Source organism: Ruditapes philippinarum, unplaced genomic scaffold, assembly GCF_026571515.1.
Source record: "Ruditapes philippinarum isolate M1 unplaced genomic scaffold, ASM2657151v2 ctg3827_1_1_1_1, whole genome shotgun sequence".
Classification (NCBI taxonomy): Eukaryota; Metazoa; Mollusca; class Bivalvia; order Venerida; family Veneridae; genus Ruditapes; species Ruditapes philippinarum.
In genome coordinates this window covers 6,939-27,096 of record NW_026856711.1, presented here as the reverse complement: position 1 = coordinate 27,096, position 20,158 = coordinate 6,939, and the positions used below count along the sequence as shown (strand labels likewise).

At 32.9% G+C, this 20,158-nt stretch overlaps 1 protein-coding gene across 1 annotated transcript in view; it reads right to left on the bottom strand.

The window, feature by feature from the left end:
- LOC132747463 (mucin-2-like) overlaps positions 1 to 19,286 on the bottom strand; it is a 58,488-nt gene extending 39,202 nt beyond the window's left edge. The window contains exons 1-22 of the mRNA XM_060736855.1: positions 19,096 to 19,286; positions 16,306 to 16,521; positions 15,552 to 15,613; positions 15,190 to 15,288; positions 14,604 to 14,765; positions 11,481 to 11,671; positions 10,696 to 10,810; positions 10,271 to 10,423; positions 9,524 to 9,597; positions 8,974 to 9,084; positions 8,648 to 8,807; positions 7,453 to 7,699; positions 6,830 to 6,977; positions 6,389 to 6,706; positions 5,384 to 5,551; positions 4,579 to 4,819; positions 4,029 to 4,117; positions 2,790 to 2,962; positions 2,015 to 2,219; positions 1,427 to 1,518; positions 940 to 989; positions 296 to 421 (exon numbers count right to left, since the gene is read on the bottom strand). Coding sequence (XP_060592838.1) covers positions 296 to 421; positions 940 to 989; positions 1,427 to 1,518; positions 2,015 to 2,219; positions 2,790 to 2,962; positions 4,029 to 4,117; positions 4,579 to 4,819; positions 5,384 to 5,551; positions 6,389 to 6,706; positions 6,830 to 6,977; positions 7,453 to 7,699; positions 8,648 to 8,807; positions 8,974 to 9,084; positions 9,524 to 9,597; positions 10,271 to 10,423; positions 10,696 to 10,810; positions 11,481 to 11,671; positions 14,604 to 14,765; positions 15,190 to 15,288; positions 15,552 to 15,613; positions 16,306 to 16,521; positions 19,096 to 19,160 — 3,265 coding nt within the window. The 5' untranslated portion in view covers positions 19,161 to 19,286. The remainder of the gene's footprint in view (positions 1 to 295; positions 422 to 939; positions 990 to 1,426; positions 1,519 to 2,014; positions 2,220 to 2,789; positions 2,963 to 4,028; positions 4,118 to 4,578; positions 4,820 to 5,383; positions 5,552 to 6,388; positions 6,707 to 6,829; positions 6,978 to 7,452; positions 7,700 to 8,647; positions 8,808 to 8,973; positions 9,085 to 9,523; positions 9,598 to 10,270; positions 10,424 to 10,695; positions 10,811 to 11,480; positions 11,672 to 14,603; positions 14,766 to 15,189; positions 15,289 to 15,551; positions 15,614 to 16,305; positions 16,522 to 19,095) is intronic.
- Positions 19,287 to 20,158: the final 872 nt, after the last annotated feature.

The following is a 20,158-nucleotide window of genomic DNA, read 5'->3' as shown; positions in this document are numbered from 1 at the left end:
TAGATGAATTTTGGTGTCAGGCCTCGCAATGGGTATATCCTTAAGTATTTTCTGATATTCGAAGGTACCTCCTTTCCGTCTTGATATTATATATATGATAGCAATAGGTACCATCTTTTTATAGATTTTAGCAACGTACATGATATAGAATATATCGTTTTATAAATATTAAAAGCTGCATGCTCTCTCTTTTTATAATTTATCTATTTATAGCAATGGGAATCTTCTTTCATTTACGTATCTGAGTAAATGACAGAGATAGCTATTTAGTGAAAATATTTCATTGATTTCTTACCTGTGACCTCGAAACTGTTATCACCATCAATAGCTTTAGCCATGGTGTAACTGCAACTTCCTTGGAACGAGTATCGACGGTTGTCGAATGTTTGGTAGTGGGGGTCACCTGCTGCATAACACATTGCTGCAACATAGATAAAATTGGTATGTTATTAGGCATATGAGTTGGCTTCAAACACAGACACCCGAGGGTAAGTCCGTGACCCCGCCTTGTTCAGCCTGTATTAATTCTCAGTACCTTTTAACATTTCAACACGAGTGGCTTATAAACTTGATTTGAATCCATTAACATGTGAATTTTTAAAAAATCATTTACCATCAAGTTTTGATTAAAATGAATGTCTCATTTTTTGATGAAATGTTAAAAAATACAATGAAAGTTGACAGGGATGGGGGGGGTCTGACCACAGAAAGGAGAGACTGCGCATGTCCCTTCGTGTATTCTCCTGGGTATGAGCAGTGAAACAGTCAAAAGAACATACATTACTTATAATAAAAAGCTTCATATTTTTTCAGAAAAAAATAGGAATAGAAATCGAGACAGCCAGTGGCATGAAATTAAGTTCAGGGACTACCACATGGTCATAATGGCCACGCCCACACCAAAATTTACATTTCTAACAAAGCTTTATATAGACTTACCCATGCATTCGTTCTCCTCTACTACTGTCCATCCTTGATTTTCACAGAGCCTGAAATTTTACAATTTCCATTTTGCATCTCATTAAAAATTTCAGATATTGCCATTTTATTTACTCTTTCAGTTTTAGAAATCGGTATAATTTCACTTAGCATAAATGTGTAGCATAGTCTCAAATGTTTAACGTTTGAGAAAATCAATGCATTTCTATCAATAAATGATATAGCATATGGAAAATGCTATGTCACACCTTACCAATTCTGAGCTGGCCTGCCCAGCCCTTCCCAGCGCTAGCATAGATGGCATGGCATAGCGTATATTAGCATATCTAATTTATATACATGAAGAAATTAGATTTACTTGCGGCAGACAAGTTAGTACTTTTACAGAACACACCCTGTTAGTTTAATCATGACAGAACTTTTGTAATACGAACGTTTATCTCAACAGAACCAAAATACTACATGTATTTTATTATGTCTTACTTACATGACTTTGCAGCCGATTATTAATGTTTCACCATTTCCATATACCGAACTTCCATATACACAAGGGCATTTCTCAAACGGTATACATGTTCCCTATAACCATGAAAAGGAAAATAAACTTTTTTTTACGTTTCTTCATCTACATTTTAACGCTTGCATAGTACACAATTTTTAAATTTGAGCATGCGTAGTAAAAAGTAATATTTAAGTTGTATAGATAATGATGATAATGATAATGGTGGTGATGATAATGATAATGTCGATGATGATGATAATGATGATAAGACTGGCGGTTGTAACAATTACAGTAGTGGTGATGATATTTTATATGATAATAAAAGTAATGACGATGTTTTTTGTTGTTGTAGTTCATGCTGATTATGATGATGATATTGAGAATGTTGTTGTTGTTGTTGATGATGATGATGATGATAATGATGATGATGATGATGTGCCAATAACAGTGGTGCTAGTAGTGATGGTATTTCTTTAATGTTAATGGTAATAATGATGACTTTTGTTTTTGAAGTTAATGCTGATTATGCTGCTGCTGCTGCTGATGATGATGATGTTGATGATGATGACTTACATTATGACCTATCACTAAACCATCTTCACAACCGCAGCCGTAATGAGGCAGCTCAACACTGCATGCTGTCGGATTTTCTTTATCGTAGTTTTCACACGTGTAAGGGCAACTGTTCCCCTTCAAAAATATCTGATTGCCCGGGCAGAAATCGTCTTCGTTACATCCCTCTTTCTCTATACAATCCCATGTGCTGTTTATACATGTGCTGTTTCAAAATGAAATAAAGTGTTTTAAAATACAGTACGTATTAAGCTACTAAAGTTACGAAATGTTTATTTGCAGAATATATGTATATGAAGACACATGGCAACATCCAAAATAGAGGGTGTAAACAAAAATGTATGAATAATATAAAAGAAGCAACTTTAAAGGGAGACCACTGAGCATTATTTTTCTTGTCGTGACAGGATTTAAATGATTCTTCGATATCAATTTTCAAGTTTTATGTAAGATCAGACCAATAATTTGATTGCATAATTTCAGATCATTCGCTCACTCCGTATTTCCAGAATAATTATTTCAATTATGATTTTTTTTTTTTAAAAGAAATGTAACGATTTTTACTCAAATCTTTACTCGAATCGGTCTTCCTATGGCATAAACATACAACTTTCAATTAAATTCTGTGTATAATTTTTGATCATCTTTTGCATATATTTCTGTTTTAATGGCTCATTTTTGTAAGAAATTTTATGTTTTAGGCTTTTGGATCTTAGTGGAGTTCCTTAAACCCATCATTGTTTTACAGAAATATTTTTTAGCAAAATGCTTTTACCATACGTCACAATTCCTTTGTACGATGTCATACGGTTTCCGGTACTCCCGGTTGTATTCGTCATAGCACGTGCATTTCTCTTTTGGCACGCACGTGTAGAAAGCGTCAACATATTGATTGGCAGGGCAATGACATCCTTCGATACAATCTGCTTCACAATTGTCGTCGCCGTCCTTTAAAAGATACAAAAAAATTTACAATCAGTAGTCCTCTTAACAAATGAAAGGAATATTCGGATTCAATAGGTTTTATTGTGGTATAGTAAAATCATAATTAGTACGTTATAGTGGTTTCATTTCTGATCACGGCAGTAAGCAACCATTGAATTTACAAGCACACAGTTCAGCCACCGCACTGTCAAACACTTTGCCAGTACTAGATCTAATTGCCTTCATTTCACAAGGAACAGATTATTTTTGTACATGCGATAGCAGAGATTTACAGTGCGAATGACTGTATAGAAAGAATTTCATGATCAATCACGACAAAAGTGGCCTGCATAGTCCACGAATTGAATTCGGATCGCCCGATTCACAGTCCAACGCTCTGCCTATTGGGCGAACCAGACGAAATTCAAAAAGAAAATAGGAAAAGTTTTATAGTTGTATTGTAATATTATAAATAATATGTGTGTTTTATTTTACACATGTAATGCAAACGTAAAATAAAATTTAAAAGGAACATGTATATACCACGCGAGAAATACAAAAACAAATAAAAAAAAGAATTTGAATTTGACATAACTTATGGGTCAATATATCTATACAACTAATAGTTATATTTTTATGAGAATCCTAAAGTAAGACATGTAAGGGCGTGGCTTGAAAGAAACTAATATGTAGGGATCTTGGAGCATGCTCCCCCGAAATGTTTTGAAAATCTACATCTATAATCTACAATTCTGTATTGATATGTTAAGGCATTTTCAAAAGAGAGTACTAGTATATAATTTTGCAGCATTTTGGTACTAACATAAAACATGTACGTTTGATATTGCACAAGTGTGGTTAACGTCAATCATTACGTTTATCTTTATTGGGAACGATTAATACGATATAAATCACTTTTCATTTATCCTCAAATCATACCAATTATGCAGTACAATGTAATTTGAAAAACGATAAAAAAATGACATGCTATATGACCGGTTAACAGTTATCTGCGATATTACCCAATTTGTCGGCAAATAACCTGTTAGAAATCTTTATAACTGACAACGTAAGACCAAAACGTACGTACCTGTAAATCGCGACAAGATGTTTTACACGGAGACACACACCGGCTGTACACTGATCCACGTACTAGATGACAGTTATTTACGTTGTCCTCTACAATCAATTATAAACAATAATATAACAAAACACACGAAACAAATTACAGCAAATTTGGAAACATGGGTTAAGAAGACAAGCCCGACTTGAATTAAGCTGTTGAGGCAGACATTTAGGTAGTATTATTATTCATGTTGTTAACCGTTTTGCAAGTTTATATAATTATATTAGTAGGTTCTAAAAGGTTTGATTGCATGATTTTCTATGTTGCCTTTTATTGCATTTTTGTTTTTGTTGTTGTTGCTGCTGCTGCTATTGTCGTTGCTGTTTTGTTTGTTAATGTATTTTTTTTTTCATAATTCCAGTTTGAAGTTTGTTGGTTTCATGAAAAAATTCGACTTTCTCATATTTAGTATCAACATATAAAAGCATAGGGTTTTTACATTAGTGTATTGTACAAATTATCAAGTTTAAACAAAACCAGAAAAGAAAATAATATAACACAGCAATAAACCTACCGCAATACTTCGTATGCTCATTGAAGTTCCAGTCAAGATGGAGGTTAAAATTTTCTGCTGCCTTTGACAAGGCGCTTGTCCACCAGCACATAACGTCCATATTCTCGTTCCTACACATGTCCTGTCTACAGCGATCATAAAAGTAGTTCACATCTAATATAGCCCCCGCCAAAAATTGTCGGGCTTCTCCGATAAATTCCGAATTTAACAAATGCGCGCAAACTGTCTCAGCATAATCCGCCTGAAAATTTTCAATTTTATGAGTTCAAATAATATACTTTACATGTCTTAATGCCAAATATAAATTTAATTTATTCAAATCATTTAAATCCGTCAAAATTCAAATTCAATTGCATTTGATTATAATAGTTTTACTTAAATATAACTGCAATAAAAAGTTTTTAATTATAAAGTTATTACAAAAATGATACTAAAATATATTCTGTTTACAAATTCAATTTACAGACTTGTGCAACAATCATTTAAGTAAAACATATGACAATAAGTAAGCATTAAAATATTCTTTAGATTTTCAACTTTACAGTAAAAACAAACACAGATTTCCAGCCAAATTGTCATGGACTCATAGTATGTCCATTATACGATTGACGAAGATCATTAAATGACATTTTTTGTGTAATTCCATTAAAAACTATCAACGAGGAGCCATTTAAAAGCCACCCATTTAACAGATGCTTGTCTATTCTAATAAGCATTTCCTTTGGATAAAATGATTATAGACTAAAGCAATAGTTCAGATAAAGGGACAGCAAACAATGGGTCATAAAAAGGGCAAATTTTCTACCATTTGGTACTGGAACATGCATGAATCTATCAGCTCTACAGGTGCATCGCCTCTACACTTAGGTGTTCCATAGCCATAAACAACAAAGTTCGGATTAGGTTGTCCCACGCCCTGCATTTCTAAATCATCGTCGCCCAAAGCATTGAAGTTACCGCACATACCAGTCACCTAAAACAGGGTAGAAACAAGGGGAACGTGTGATATGTGTGTTCTCGTGCAATCTCGGATAAAACGAGAACTTGAAGAATCCTCTGTACGTTCACTAATAATATAATTACATTTGTTACCTTCGTCGGATACCCACGATTGATAAACATGTCACATAACATGCAAATGTTAATGGTTCGGCCGTGGGTATCCGACGATGATTTGTTACAAGACTGCGAATTATATCGATAAAGAGAGGAATAACGAGATTGCCAAGACGGGCAATGCGCAATTTAAACTTAGAGAGAAATAATATGTTCCCCAAAAATATTTTAAAGCTGTAAACTTTGCAACAGTTTATTGTTTTTAGTGGGTTTTTTGTGGCGTTTTACCTTTTATATAGGACAAGTACTTAGAATATCTTTACATGTAAATTTTGACTTTGACCTTTTGGGCCTATGTCGAGCGAGAGTGGTTATACTCGCTCACTCACTTTATTTTGTTGATTTAGTTTCGGAAAGAGTCCCCCACATTTAAATGCGACGAAGCTTTACATCAAGCTAATGTCGTAGTTGCATAGACTAATGCAACAAATGTCATATTTTCTAAACAAGTAACGATGGAAATTCCCAATCTGACCTTTAAAGTGTTGGTACCCACAAAAGATTAAGCTATATATATGCTACCCATTAAATGTATTTAAAATAATCAACTAGTTTTGCATCTATTAAACGTAAATTGTAACAGCCTATCAATTCCTTTTCATTACAGCCAATCAATTCCTTTTCAAAATCACTAATGAAAATGACATTAAAATGATTTGGTATAATACAAACAGATGGTATAAAATCTAACTACCTTTCCTTCATAATAAGGTTGTACGTTTAGGTATATAGTCAGACCATTATCAACCACTAAAGTGAACCCGATTCCTTCAACGTAGATAAACTTTGTAGTGACTTGTTTCACTTTCATTCTTCCAACATAAGGTAACTCCCACAACGATCCGTCAACGTACACCGAGGGATTATTGCCTAGCTCAATCTCTACGGATTCCGTGTCAGATTGTATTTGTATTCCAGAAACACAGCGCGTGTTAGTGACGCCAGTGCATTCCTTCATAGTTAAGGTAATGTCTAATACGTCACCAGTTTCATTTCTCGCTTTGTCCGTAGTCTGAAATGTCAAACATTTAGATAGCATATGAATGGTTTAGTGAGGATAAGCCCATATATCATTTCTTATTGGTTGTGTGTTTACAAAAAGAGTGTATTTATAAGGCCGTCCGGAAATACTCACTTTAAACATTGTGTACTCGCATGATTTGCTTCCAACGTCAAAATCGTACACTTTGCCATCTAATGTAGATATATGATTGTAACCAATCAAAGAGCAGGTGGCAGAACACGTGTTAGATTCGCACACGAATCTCCCCTTTTCGCATGTGCTGTAAAACAATAAGAAGTCTTTGTTATTTTGAAGAAAAGAACATCTTAATTCCGGTAATTAAAATATTGCTCAAAATAATTATCTTTATGATATATCAGATAAACAATTATCTTTAAAATATTAATAATTATCTTTTCAATGTAATAAATTAAAAAGTTTTGTATGCAATATTTTAAGATTTACAGCATGTGTATGCTCTATCTGAGGTGACGACATCCATTTTTCAATGACGACACATTTTTGTGTCTCGTGCGTTAAAATGGGAAAGTTCTGGCGCAAAAGAGAGCCGGGGAATTGTAATGTCAGAGACAAAAACAGACGTGTTACATCCAGTATTTAATAACAAAAGCCTGACTAGTGAAATAATTAAATGATATCAAAACAAGTAATTACAATGTCCTAAAGGTTGTCACGTATCACGTGTTCATCGTATCACGTGAATACACTATTGATCGCGTGACTAAATAACATACCATTTGTTACAATCCATCATGACAGTATCGCCTTTGCTGTAATATTTGCCATAGTGTATACATGGGCAGTCGGCTGCTTCGACACACTCGTTGTTGTTGTTCAGAAACGTATTCCCGACGCATTCACAACCGGATATCGTCTGCTGACATTCATCCTGTGACAGCTCCGCCATGTACAAGTTTTTGCACGTGCGTTTGCACAATGGTTTACCCTGACTGTACGTCATACCTTTTGGACATTCCTTGGCTAAAAGAAGTAATTTATTTAATGATTTTTAAAATATATCAATTCATAAAAATATATTTAAAGAAATGTTTATGTTAATGATACTAAGAATATGTAAAAAGTCCAAGTAATCCTTAGAATGCTGACATTTTAAATGGCATTGAGACGCGTTCATTTCTGAAACATTCCATTGGTAATTGGGGGAAATACAGATAGAAATATAAGTTAGTCATATATAGTCAGCAGACAGTATCGAGCATAGAGCATGGTCAAATGTCAGCCATGCACAGGCTGGTTTGGACACTTGACAAGGGCTAATCACTTTCGATTCTTGTAGATTTAAGGTTAAAAAGATAAGGCAAAAATGTATTGTTTTCGGTTAGGTTGTTTTAATTGAGAGGTCAAAAGGCTTTCTCTCCGCTGAAAGTATAAGACTGATTGTTCTGAAATGATGTTTAATGCTACCACTACATGAATAGGTTAGCGATTGGTGGTTTTCTTATGCAAGAAAGTGTTCATATGCGTCCAGTTGTCAACCTTCAGTAAGCTGGTAGAACTTTTATCATACGTTTGTACAATCATTAACCCACTGGTTGGATCAGGGAAGAGGGAACCAAATCTAGGAACTTTGAATTTAAAAGAGTGTGTTTTGAACACGGTACGTCACGCTTACAATTTGCGGTACCTCGCTCTAATACTTGAAGTCATTTAAATCTCCACTAGTAAATTTCTATAAGCATTTACCTAAACCAACTTTTGAATCTGTTGCTTTTGGACAATTAGTACTACGGTTATAGCGATTTACGATAAAAAAAACTTATGTTTGCCCCTTCTTACGAAGATTTTTTTTATATTTTTCTTTGTCGGGGAATACTGTGCTTTAAATGTTACAATCTTATATATACTTATTACTGCTTTTCCTCGTTAATTTGAGATCATTTTCCCTGTGTAAATCATATTTATACATACGGCACGTGTAAGATGATCTCCACGAGACATCTAGCCCATAAGACGACACTTCATAAACGTAGGCTTCCAAAACAGAACATTTAGCTAACTCTTTCTCTTCTTTGCCATGCCCAGTACAATACATCCGGACACAAATGTCATAATACTCTTTAGGATGCACCTGCAATTAAAGTATATATTGAGCATTGAACGTAAAAGGTTTATGGCACTTCGGTAAATATCGACATTTTCCGTATCGTAAAGATAAATATAAGCGTCGAATCGACAAGGAGCAAAGGAATATCTTGTTCACCGGCTGCTTGATAAATATGAGAAAAAAAACTTACTACGTAGTTTCCGGTGTGGATACTATATATTGTGCTACACGCAACTTCCGCTTCCAGTGAGCTTGCGAGATCTGAGCATTGCTTCTCTACTGGGTATCCGGCAGCAGAACACTAAAATTGCATACAAAATAAGTAATTGTCACATGTAATTAAAATTACGAAGCATATGCTCCAAGTGTAATATATAGTACATTATAGAATTTATCATAAGCAATTGAATAGAAAAAAATATTATGTACAAAGTGTTTTGAAGCTTAGCATGTTATTAAAAGTCCTCTATTTACATACATTTAAAACATCGCACTACCAGTGTTCGATAAATTTGCACTAGCATTTTTTACCATTTATTTAGATATTCTCTTTTTTTCAGGGTCAAATTTTCGTCAAACAAATGAGAACCGTTACCAAGTTTCTTCAAAATATTGACTTTGAAATAAAATTATTGTCCAGCTTAAATGACCTACTGTATTAAATTAAGGAAATAAGTCTCTCTTAATTTAAGTTATATTTATATTGTTTCTATGTAAGCTTGAAAAAAGTCATTTCATACTGGTGGAGAATTCGGTATGTTGATTTTCTGAGCATTTCCAAACTCGAAACCTTCTGAATATGCACCAAAGTCATCTGAAAACGAAACCAGCACAAAATAGAATAATTTCCTGATCTCCGAAAAAGAAAATGTCTTAATATACACATTCAATCTCCATGATAATTTTTATTCTGCTAGGTGTATTTGATTTTTATTATTATAGTTTTTTTTCTGCAATGAAAACCTCAATATTCGGCCAGAACCCTCGGAAATAAGACATCGCGTAATAGCGGTACATATCGGAATGGCTTTTAAACCCACTGTACTATACTGGATAAATGTACGTACAGTACATGAACTGGAAAAATAAGATAAAATTGAACTATGCAGTACGGTCTATAATACAATGTACGATATATCCAATATTTGTCTTTATAATTATTACTTCTTTCTTTTTTATAAATTATGTAACAGATTATGAATATAACAATAATAGAAATTTGTATAATTTACTTTAACCCATACGCGACAACTGATTTAACCATTGCGACCAGTGCAGACTGGACCAGTGCAGACTGAGTCGGCATGTTCTTGTCGAATAGCATCAGTCGGTACATATATCAAAGTATTCACTAACATTTAAAAATGGATATCTCTAAAATGAAAGATGGACAAGTACACATGATAAAGGTTTTATTTTACACAAGTACGCGACGTTATCGAAAGTTTAAAGCTAACGAATTCTTTTTTTTTTTTCAGTTTTCCTACCTCTGACGTCAAAGTTAGCGTTCCCACAAAGCCCAGTAATGGTCCTATTATTGAATCGTTCAATGTGAATATATACGCTGTTAACTTTGTATTTTACGACAACACCTTGGAAGTAAATGAACAAGAATTCGCTCTCTCTGTACAAAGACATGGCTGTAAAAATAATATGATAAAACATGTTAAAGAAATCTTCGGAAACACGTCGGAGATTCGCCTGGTGGCAAGGCTATTAAAGAGTACTAGTATCTCAATTTTCTTTGACTATGTCAAATGTTTTAGATCTGAAAAAAAAAGCTAAAAAAACTGTTTGAAAAAAAAATGATTTACCTTCATAATACATTACCAGGTTATCTTAAACATTCAAGCACCATACGCTGTAACGTATAAAGTTATTTAGAATGAAACAAATTGAATGTTTTACTTACTTTTCTGGCCAACAGACACTGAATCCTGGTCCGGGACATGAATAACTTCACCACTCATTGTGACTGTACCATTGTCGACTTTAATCTGGGTACCAGTTGAAGTAATTACGATTGCCTAGAAAAAAAGGATAATCAAAATTATTATATGGTGTACATGTATATAGTAAATCATTTTACCTGTGCCCTGTACTCTTTTACTTCGAACAGGCAGAACAATTTTCATGTAATTTTACTGATTTAAATGCTTACCAGAGATCACCGTTTTGCAGATATTTAAATATCTAGACTCAACAATTATATCTATTGTCTCTTGCAATCAAAGGTTTGAAACCAGACCCTTCCGGAAAAGACGCAATGTCAGTAAATTCACAGATACTTTTAAAAGATACCATTCGTGAAGAACAATTTAAATCATTATTATAAAACAAACGACTTATACAGATTAAAGATGGGACGCAGGAAGGTAGTTGTGACATCAACTTTCTGTGTTCATTCAAAATTGCGTCCAAGCAGTGCTTTCAGCGCTTTGATTAAATATCATAAAAATCATGATAGCTCTGTTCAGCAATACTGTGATAAAGTACAAGTAGGTAGACTAGATTTTGAAGGAGATGACGGAATTTCCTCGCTGATGACGGACACATCATATATGATTTCTGAGTCAGGTGAAATAAACAAATGACAAATGTCCTAGAAAAATTATCAGGAAGAAATTACGTCTCGCCCGAGGATCAAACCAACATCTAAATGAGAAGCTTAAATCGAGCACTAATTACTCTACATACCTTGCGGCACTCTGAGGGTTGGTTATCATATCCACAGCCTGTTGACTGGATCTGAACCTGCCAGTAATGTTCCATATCTGATGCCATGTTATACGTACATCCTCCGTCAAAGTTGTACATAACGCCGTCAAATGTCCGATGTAGTGTCCCAAAGCTAACACAATGAATATCATCGGCGTCATTGCTGGTCTCTATTTGATATAGATGACATAACATAATTTGATATACATTTTATGTAAAATATTCCGTGTGTTGTATTTGCAAACTTCGGTCTTTACCGTACATAAAATAATTTCCCTGTATAATACCGTAGATGCTCAGGGACCTATTGGCGCTTATATAAATTGTGTAAAACACAGAGAGTTGCTGGATATTTAATGAATCCGAGACCGATATGTCATCTTGAAAATATATCTAAAATATTGCCGATCTACAATTTCTAACGCCATCAAAAAGAGTTTTTGCATTTTTGACAGAAATGAAAGAGTATTCAGTTTCTTAAGAAATAAAACATATATGATATGGTCAATAAGGCCACCCACCCCAGCTATACATTGAAATTGTGTGCACGAAGAAATGACGAAGAGATGACGTCACAGAAGACAAAATGAGCCCAAACACCTCATCTCAACATTACACAGATGAGTTACCTTTCACAAAGTGTGTTTGCGTTTTATTTACCACACATGCACTGCATGTGCTTGATTTATCTGAACATTATACATGTATTTAACAAAAATAATAAAATGTACTAAACCTAGTTGACTAATTGATACAAAAAATAACTATGCGTTCACCTAATTGACTAATTGATAAAAACAATGTATTCACCTAGTTAACTAATTTGAAAATGATAATGAGTTCAAGTTGTTGACTAATTTGTATAAACAATGTGTTTACCTAGTTGACTAATTGTAAAATTAACTATGCGTTCACCTAGTTGACTTATTGCTAATTGATAGAAATTATAAGTATGTGTTCGATATAATTAAGATATATGTATCTGATATATGTATCTGATATATGTATCTGATATATGTCTATATTAGCTATATATACATATTTTAGAGTACTAACTAGATGATACATAACTACGATCGGTAATTTCCGTTTTATTACGTAATTTACGTATTGGTTCCCGTTTTTATTGACGCCTGAAATATTGAGCTACAAAGAATACAGGCAATACTGGGAACCACATACGAATGCACAGTTGAACGGAAATTACTGATTGCAAATATGGTTCCCAACTATTATTATTTGTATACAACAATGTTGCTTAACATTGGAAAACAGACCTGTATTTTATTTATTCGTGGTTTTTGTAATGTTGTTTTTTTTCAAATGCTTAAAAATTGACCAATCAGATGTTTTTGTAGGAGAAGTATTATGTTCGGAGAAGGATTTAAATTTCAAATAGCTTTGGAAATCAATTCTTACAGAAGTAAACATTAATTTCCTATTTTACAGTATATTTGAAACATGTTAAGTTGAACTTTGCTGATGACATTATATATTTTGACTTATATTACGTAAAACTATTATCGTAACTCTGTTACATATTGATATGCTTGTAATGCATTTAATGACAAATTTGAAAGAATAAGTGTTAAGTTTTTTTCAATAAGTAAGATTTACGTTGTTCATTCACAATAAAACTTTAAGTCATTGAGGTTTCTCTGTTTCTTGGCTAAATCTGATAAAACATATTTTCACCCTTCTACCAAATTCTCAATCTACTGTAAAATGAAGTGCGCATTGAAACTGTACCGGTAGAAGTTTGTTTTGTATCGTGGGGGTACATATCTTAGATTTGATTGGTACTTTGTGTAAGGATCTGTCTTAGTCCGAAGAAAAAAAATGTTATGTATCGGCCCATTAACAAATAATTGATGGGAACCATATGTTATCGCATCTAAACTGAATGACTTACCATTAACATTTATTTCTGGAGTATGAAATAATGGGTTTGTTTGTAATAAAACACTTTTTTATTGTAGAAATATCAATAATTATAAATTTAAAATAGTATTAAAAGTTTAGATACAAACATGCACTACAAGTAGGTTTTTCTACATTGACTTAAAGGCACTCCACTGAGGTGTTTTGGCACGACGAAACTGGAAATATTTTTTCGATATCAATTTTGTGTACCATTTGATTTACGTTTATACCAATAACTTATGTGCACAATTTTAGACCATTTTTTCGCTCCGATTATCTAGTATGATATTTTTTCTTGGGCAAAATGAGCCAAAAATGAAAAAAAAAATAGAAAAAGAATTGCGACGCTTTTAACATAAATCGGGGAAAGAATCCCACAAAAAAATTGACATTCAAATATATTTCATTATCAACCTTGTATAGATTCTTTTTCATTTTAAGTGTTTCACTTGATTTATGTATATATTTTTCAAATTTTATAATTTTATCCTTTTAGACCTCAGTGGATTTCCTTTAAAGTAACATTATGCCCATCCAAGTATAGATTGTCAGTTGTGAACAGGTAAAAATAAAAATCCATTTGAAAAATTATCAAGTATCCACGTCACCAGCGGATATGTCTATACATTTTGTTCAGAATGTATGAAAAAGAGTAGAGCAGTTTTTTTTCTTCTTTACATTTATATTGTTTCTGTTTTAGAATCAGTTTTATCATCGGTTATTTGTCCATAACTATTAAAAAGCCAATCGTTTGAAATATGTTACTAATTCAATTAAACTTGCCAGCGAAAAAATGAGCATAATGTCACTTTAAAATTTAATACGTAAAGATATAACGTGTATCTGTATTACTTTCTTTTTAATCTTTTTTATACCTGACTTTCTATTATACATTTAATATAAGATAAATAAATTTTGTGAAATAACAACTCGTATTAGAATCTTGACTAACTTCATAATTTTAAATTGTCAGAGAGTGTACTCCAACATTTTTTTTAATTATACGTTTTAGTTTATTCATAATTTAATCACGATTATGAAAAAGCTTTTAGCTCAGTTAAAGCACTTTCAAACCCACTTCCGATTGTTGTCACATGAGTAAACGTGGCACAATCCCTGTGTTATCTGAAGAAAGAAAATGGTAATACTAGGCCACCATTCACCGTAAGATTTATTTACCTTTTGGTGGGCAGATTGTGCAGTTCATTCCTGTTCTCCCCCACGAGCCCCCTTCAGCCTCACAACATTGTTCTTCTGTGACCTCATAGTCCAGTCCTTCAAGCTTCTCCCCGGAACATTGTTTAGTATTTTTAAAGCAGTATTGCAAATGATGAGCGGTCACTGAAGAGTATATGTTCAGTTTAATTCATTATTTACATTGTGATAGTTGCTATTTAAGTCGTTCTCCTGTGAACGAAGATTCGGTGGGTTTTTTTTATCTTTTTCATACTAGATAAAAGGATTTCAGATTTTTATCGGTATAATTCATAAAAATGATTTCTTTTCAGCTACTATACATTATTTAATATTATTATTAACGTAATTTTATAAAACTTTTTAAGTTTGACTTTTCACATTATTTTAGAATTATTGGTTGTAAATAACGAATTCCTTTCTTAACAATACTAAAGAAGAAAAAAATGTAATAATATCAATAATATAAAAAATATCAGGTAACACGAAGTTTAAGCATTTAATATATTAATATATTGGGAACGACCCAGACAAAAAGGAGTCAGGCGCGGTAACTCTTATGTGATCTTACCTGGCCTTTCGTCGCAAGACAATCCACTCATACCGTTGGTGCAGGCACAGACACCAGGGGAAACACACTCTCCGTGTAAGCATGTTGGAGTGCATACAGCTATCAGATAAAAGATAAACACAAGTTTTAAAATACAACCTAACTGTATGCTGTATAATTTTTTGCTAGAAAAAATAACTAGCACATAAATTGCACATAACATGTAAAATTATCACTTGAATCCTTTTCATAAAAGCTTGGCAGAATTTTCTTAAGTTTGACTTTCTTGAACTATTTTTGTTTATCTTGAGACAAGAAGAAGTTTTAAAGATGGAATTCAGCAGAACGACATCTTATTTTGGTAAAATAATACAAGAACGTACGTGTCAGACAATCGGTTCCTTCCCAACCACCACAACATCCTGGTATACTTTGCACCATATTCCTACAAAATATTTCTTCATAAGATATCAATACAAAAAAATCATGATGTCAACAATTTATCAAGAAATAATATATCGTGAAATAACTGTATGGACTTCGGATACGAAGCATTATATCATAGCCCGTGTTATAATGCTGCGCATCCGAACGACAAATGTGCGATAAAATCACAAAACACGACATCAACAAAAATATCTGCTCTACCTTATTATCAATGATTTGAGCCGTGTCATGACAAAACCAACATAATGGGTTTGCGACCAGCATGGATCCAGACCAGCCTGCGCATCCGCGCAGTCTGATCAGGATCCATGATGTTCGCTATCAGTTTCTCCACTTGTAATAGACTTGGTAAGCGAACATCATGGATCCTGATCAGACTGCGCGGATGTGCATGCTAGTCTGGACCCATGTTGGTCGCAAACCCATTATGTTGGTTTTGTCATGACGCGGTTCAATTTTGTTTTTTAACTTATTTTCGGCCCGTGGTACTTTTAATGTTAACATCATCTGTCTTATAATAGATTGTCAACAGTGATTTTTTTTCAAAGGACATATGAATTGAATATACATCAAACTGTTCATATGAATAGGTTTTAAAGAGAAAAGAATAGAACTTACATTTCATTATGTAGCGGTTAAAATGGAGAGAGAAAAAAGAATCAAACAAAAGAAAAAGTTTTTGACACTTACTTCCTGTAAGTACACATTCTGTTGTCTGTTTTTAAACTAAATGCGTCGGACAGGTATGCTGAAAATTCAGCTGAAGACATTGAAGAAAAGTTCGACTTTGCTTTGTCTACGTTCCATCCTTCAAGGGTTAAATCTATAAACTTGGAACATAATTGCACGGAATCTATGGTAACATACTCGTTATTGTTGCAGGTGTGAGTGTTGTCTACAGTGTATCTGTAATCAAAAAACAGAAAATCTGCGTACAGCAAACGTACTGGGATATTCAAAATATGTTCCTTATATCCGGACTTCGATTTAAGCGCAAAGAAGTAAAATAACTGGTAGACAATGAAAGACTGCCTTAAACATGTACATGTATACACTTATTATTTTTTACATAAGCACTTGGAACATCTCGCCGCAACGGAGACGAAAAAACAACATACAAGTAACATATATTCTATTTAATTTAAAGAAAACATTAATTTTGTTTGCAGTTGTTATACATACCAGTAAATGAAAGAAAACATGATGATTATAAATTATTTCAAAATCTGCGTGATAATCATTAAGATTATTGTTACTGTCAAATAATATTTTTTAAAGATAACAATGCCGGAATAGTATATATTTTATTTATTTATTAGTTTATTACAGTCTCATCAATGTACACAGTTAAAATACATATAAAATACAATATAAATGCACATTGCCAATCTATAAGATTAACAAGAGACTCAAAAGTTTACATACTAATTAGAGTCTCTACATATAAAATTTTAAAAATCTAAAATACCCTTGCTAATTTAAACCCGAGTTGCGAACTAATGATAAAATGAATCTACTGAAGTAAAGGTATAAAAATAAGAACATTTTGAAATGATCAAAACTGACAGATACCCGTTTCAATCAACCATTGTTGTTGTTTATTTAAATTTATTACTATTTTTTCTTCTTTTATATATGTTTTTTTGTTCATGCTTGTAATGATTCCTTTCCCTAACATCGTTAAAGTAAAATTCTCCGGAAGCAAGGAAAACGCCAAAAGTATGTGAAAATTGCAGACTCGGTTTGATTGAGTCTATTAGCTGGAGATACTGTAAAAATTGCAACATCTCTCAAGCTACTACGCACCGGCGTCAGCGGTATTCAATACCGATAAATTTTCCAGAAAATATAACAACACTCAAAACACATAATTTTACACACTCTTCGGTATTCAATAATTCTTACCGTTTATAACCGGAATTTAATACAAAGCGATAAAGGATGTTTGAAAGTTACTTATTTAATGTCCAGTACATGTATTTCTAGAAAAATAACGTTCCGAAATAACCAATTTGCTACGATATTGGACGATGTTAGAATTTTTTGGCGGGAAAGCATCACTGTAAGACTACCTTAATTAGATTATTTCTTTAAGCGTAATATTAACAATATTTCCTATCCAAATGGATTCAGTTTTCGTTAATTGATATAAACCGCGGCTTACATTGAAGTATAAGTAGAAAAATCACTTTGTAAGGACATATTTCTCTTTTTTTTTAATAGAGAATTGAGCGACCTTGCGGCCTTACTTCTAAATCATCAGCTAAAATATCAAATAATAAAAGGCCTAAGAAACCAGGTCCGAACATACTTTTTATCCTTTGAATAATATATAAGCTGACAAAATGTTTTGAACGACTTAAAAAATCAGTGATACAACGGCTCGGAATCAAGTTATAAATGTTTTTGAAGCCTATGCACTCAAATGCCTCTAAAATAGTTCGAATTGTATACAATACAATAAGAGCGATTCTTATTGGAGTTTTAAAGACGTTGTATATTCTAAATGCTAAATAAGCAGCAAAAAAGAGTTTGAAATAAGGTTTTCATTTTATTATTGTATATCACAGATCTAATAACAAGTGGTAGTTTTAGCTAATTTTTCGGTTATTTTCAAATATTTAATGGCCCTAGTGTTCTTTTTATTTTATTTATTATTCTTTCACAAAAGCTTTTCATTTATGGTACCCCATAGTAGTTCGCCAACTCACTGGTCATTTTTTTACCAATTAGTACAATTAAAGTAATTTAGTATTTGTATGGAAGTCAAAATACTAATTTGTTTACAATTTGCTAATATTTTGACAAATGATTTCACTTTTAGCAGTTATTTAAGTTAATAACCATCTTACATGCTCTTAGATTATTATTTTACCGTTACGGAGCTTATAATAACACTTTCTAAAGAATTAAAATTGTACTCGTCTCTAAGGCATAATGTACCTAAAACCAAGCTGATACTTACAATAAGAAATTCTAATATATATACAAACTCAACACTTGTTATGTAGATTTTAAAATCCTGAACATTTTTACCTAGTATATAACATTAACGGATTGAAAGTGCCTGAGCTGCATTTTAGTTTGACATCATTATTTTTATCAAGAATTATCATGTCGGAACAAAATGGAAATTAAATGACTACATCAGTGAATCTAGCAGATCATACGAAAAATAGCGACAATCTGCAAAAAAATATTTCGAAAGCCTACTAAAATGCTAGCACGTTACTAAGACATTGTAAGCAATAGCTTATATCTTATTTATTTATTTATTTATTTATTTATTTATTTTTTTAATTTATTTATTTATTTTATTTATTTATTTATTTATTTATTTTTCTTTTACAAAGATTGCCTATTTCAATAAAGTAAAACCGTTGTCACTATTCATAAGTATAGGATATCTAATAGATTTAGTTGTTCTTTAAAAAAAAACTAACCATGAAATAAGTTTTATATAAACTGCAATTTACTTACATCAAAGTCGGCGTTAGTGAAAGGAGTAAAATATAAGGCAAAATGCCCATGGTAGCCGCCGTCATCCGAATCGTCCTTTACTTTTCTCCCTATATGCCCGTTTTATTTTTATATTCTATCAAAACACGAAAATATTAAACTTTCCTCTTATGTATCTAGACGACCACAACTCCGCCGTTTAGTTGGCGTGTGCTGTGTTTTATACTAATCAAGTGAGCCATATGTCGAGAACATCCGGGCATATCAGCACCATTCTGAATTTTCATTGGTCTAAAGTGTGTGACAAATGTCACCTTGGCATCAGGTTATTGCCGCGTGATTCGGGTGCTTCTCGCCTCCGTGAAATATTTGTTTCCCTAAAACGGTATTTCTGAAATTTGATAAATGAGATATATTGATGCTTGTCACTGTTGACTGTTCTCAGGTGACACCCGATCTATAACTTCTGTTACCCGATAATCGGAACCTAATCTTGCTGGAGAGGGCCTGGTACGTCATGATTGTTCGATTAAAACATTTAGATGAAAAAGTTATCTAATAGGTCCATTCATCATTTAAATTATATAAGGTTGCCTTTCGTTATGAAATATCCATTTTCAACAGTCTGGTGTAATTAGCAGTTAATACATGTATATACAAAGTTATCATGTGCTTCGGAACTCCAAAACGCATTTTGATTTCCGAATCGGCCTACACCCGAAATGCCTGATACCGTTGAGTGATACCGAATGCTTTTTCAATCTTTTACATAATTGTGTAGAACTTTGTAAAATCACTATATAAATGATACTTTAAAGACAGAATTAGTCAGTATTACTAGTATATAAAACGCACAATATGCATATCATTATACCTTTTCCGTATCCAATGTACATGGGTTATCTATCGGTTAATTTCAAGACCACTACAAAAGAAAAAAAAACTTACAACACGGTAAATTGTTTATTTCTCAATGTCTGTTTATATAGGGTTAACGCACGTTTTTCCGTGTTATAACGTCTGCAGAGTCCCGAGGAACGGTTGGTGCCCGAGCCCGGTAGGGCGAGGGCTCCAACAGTTCCGA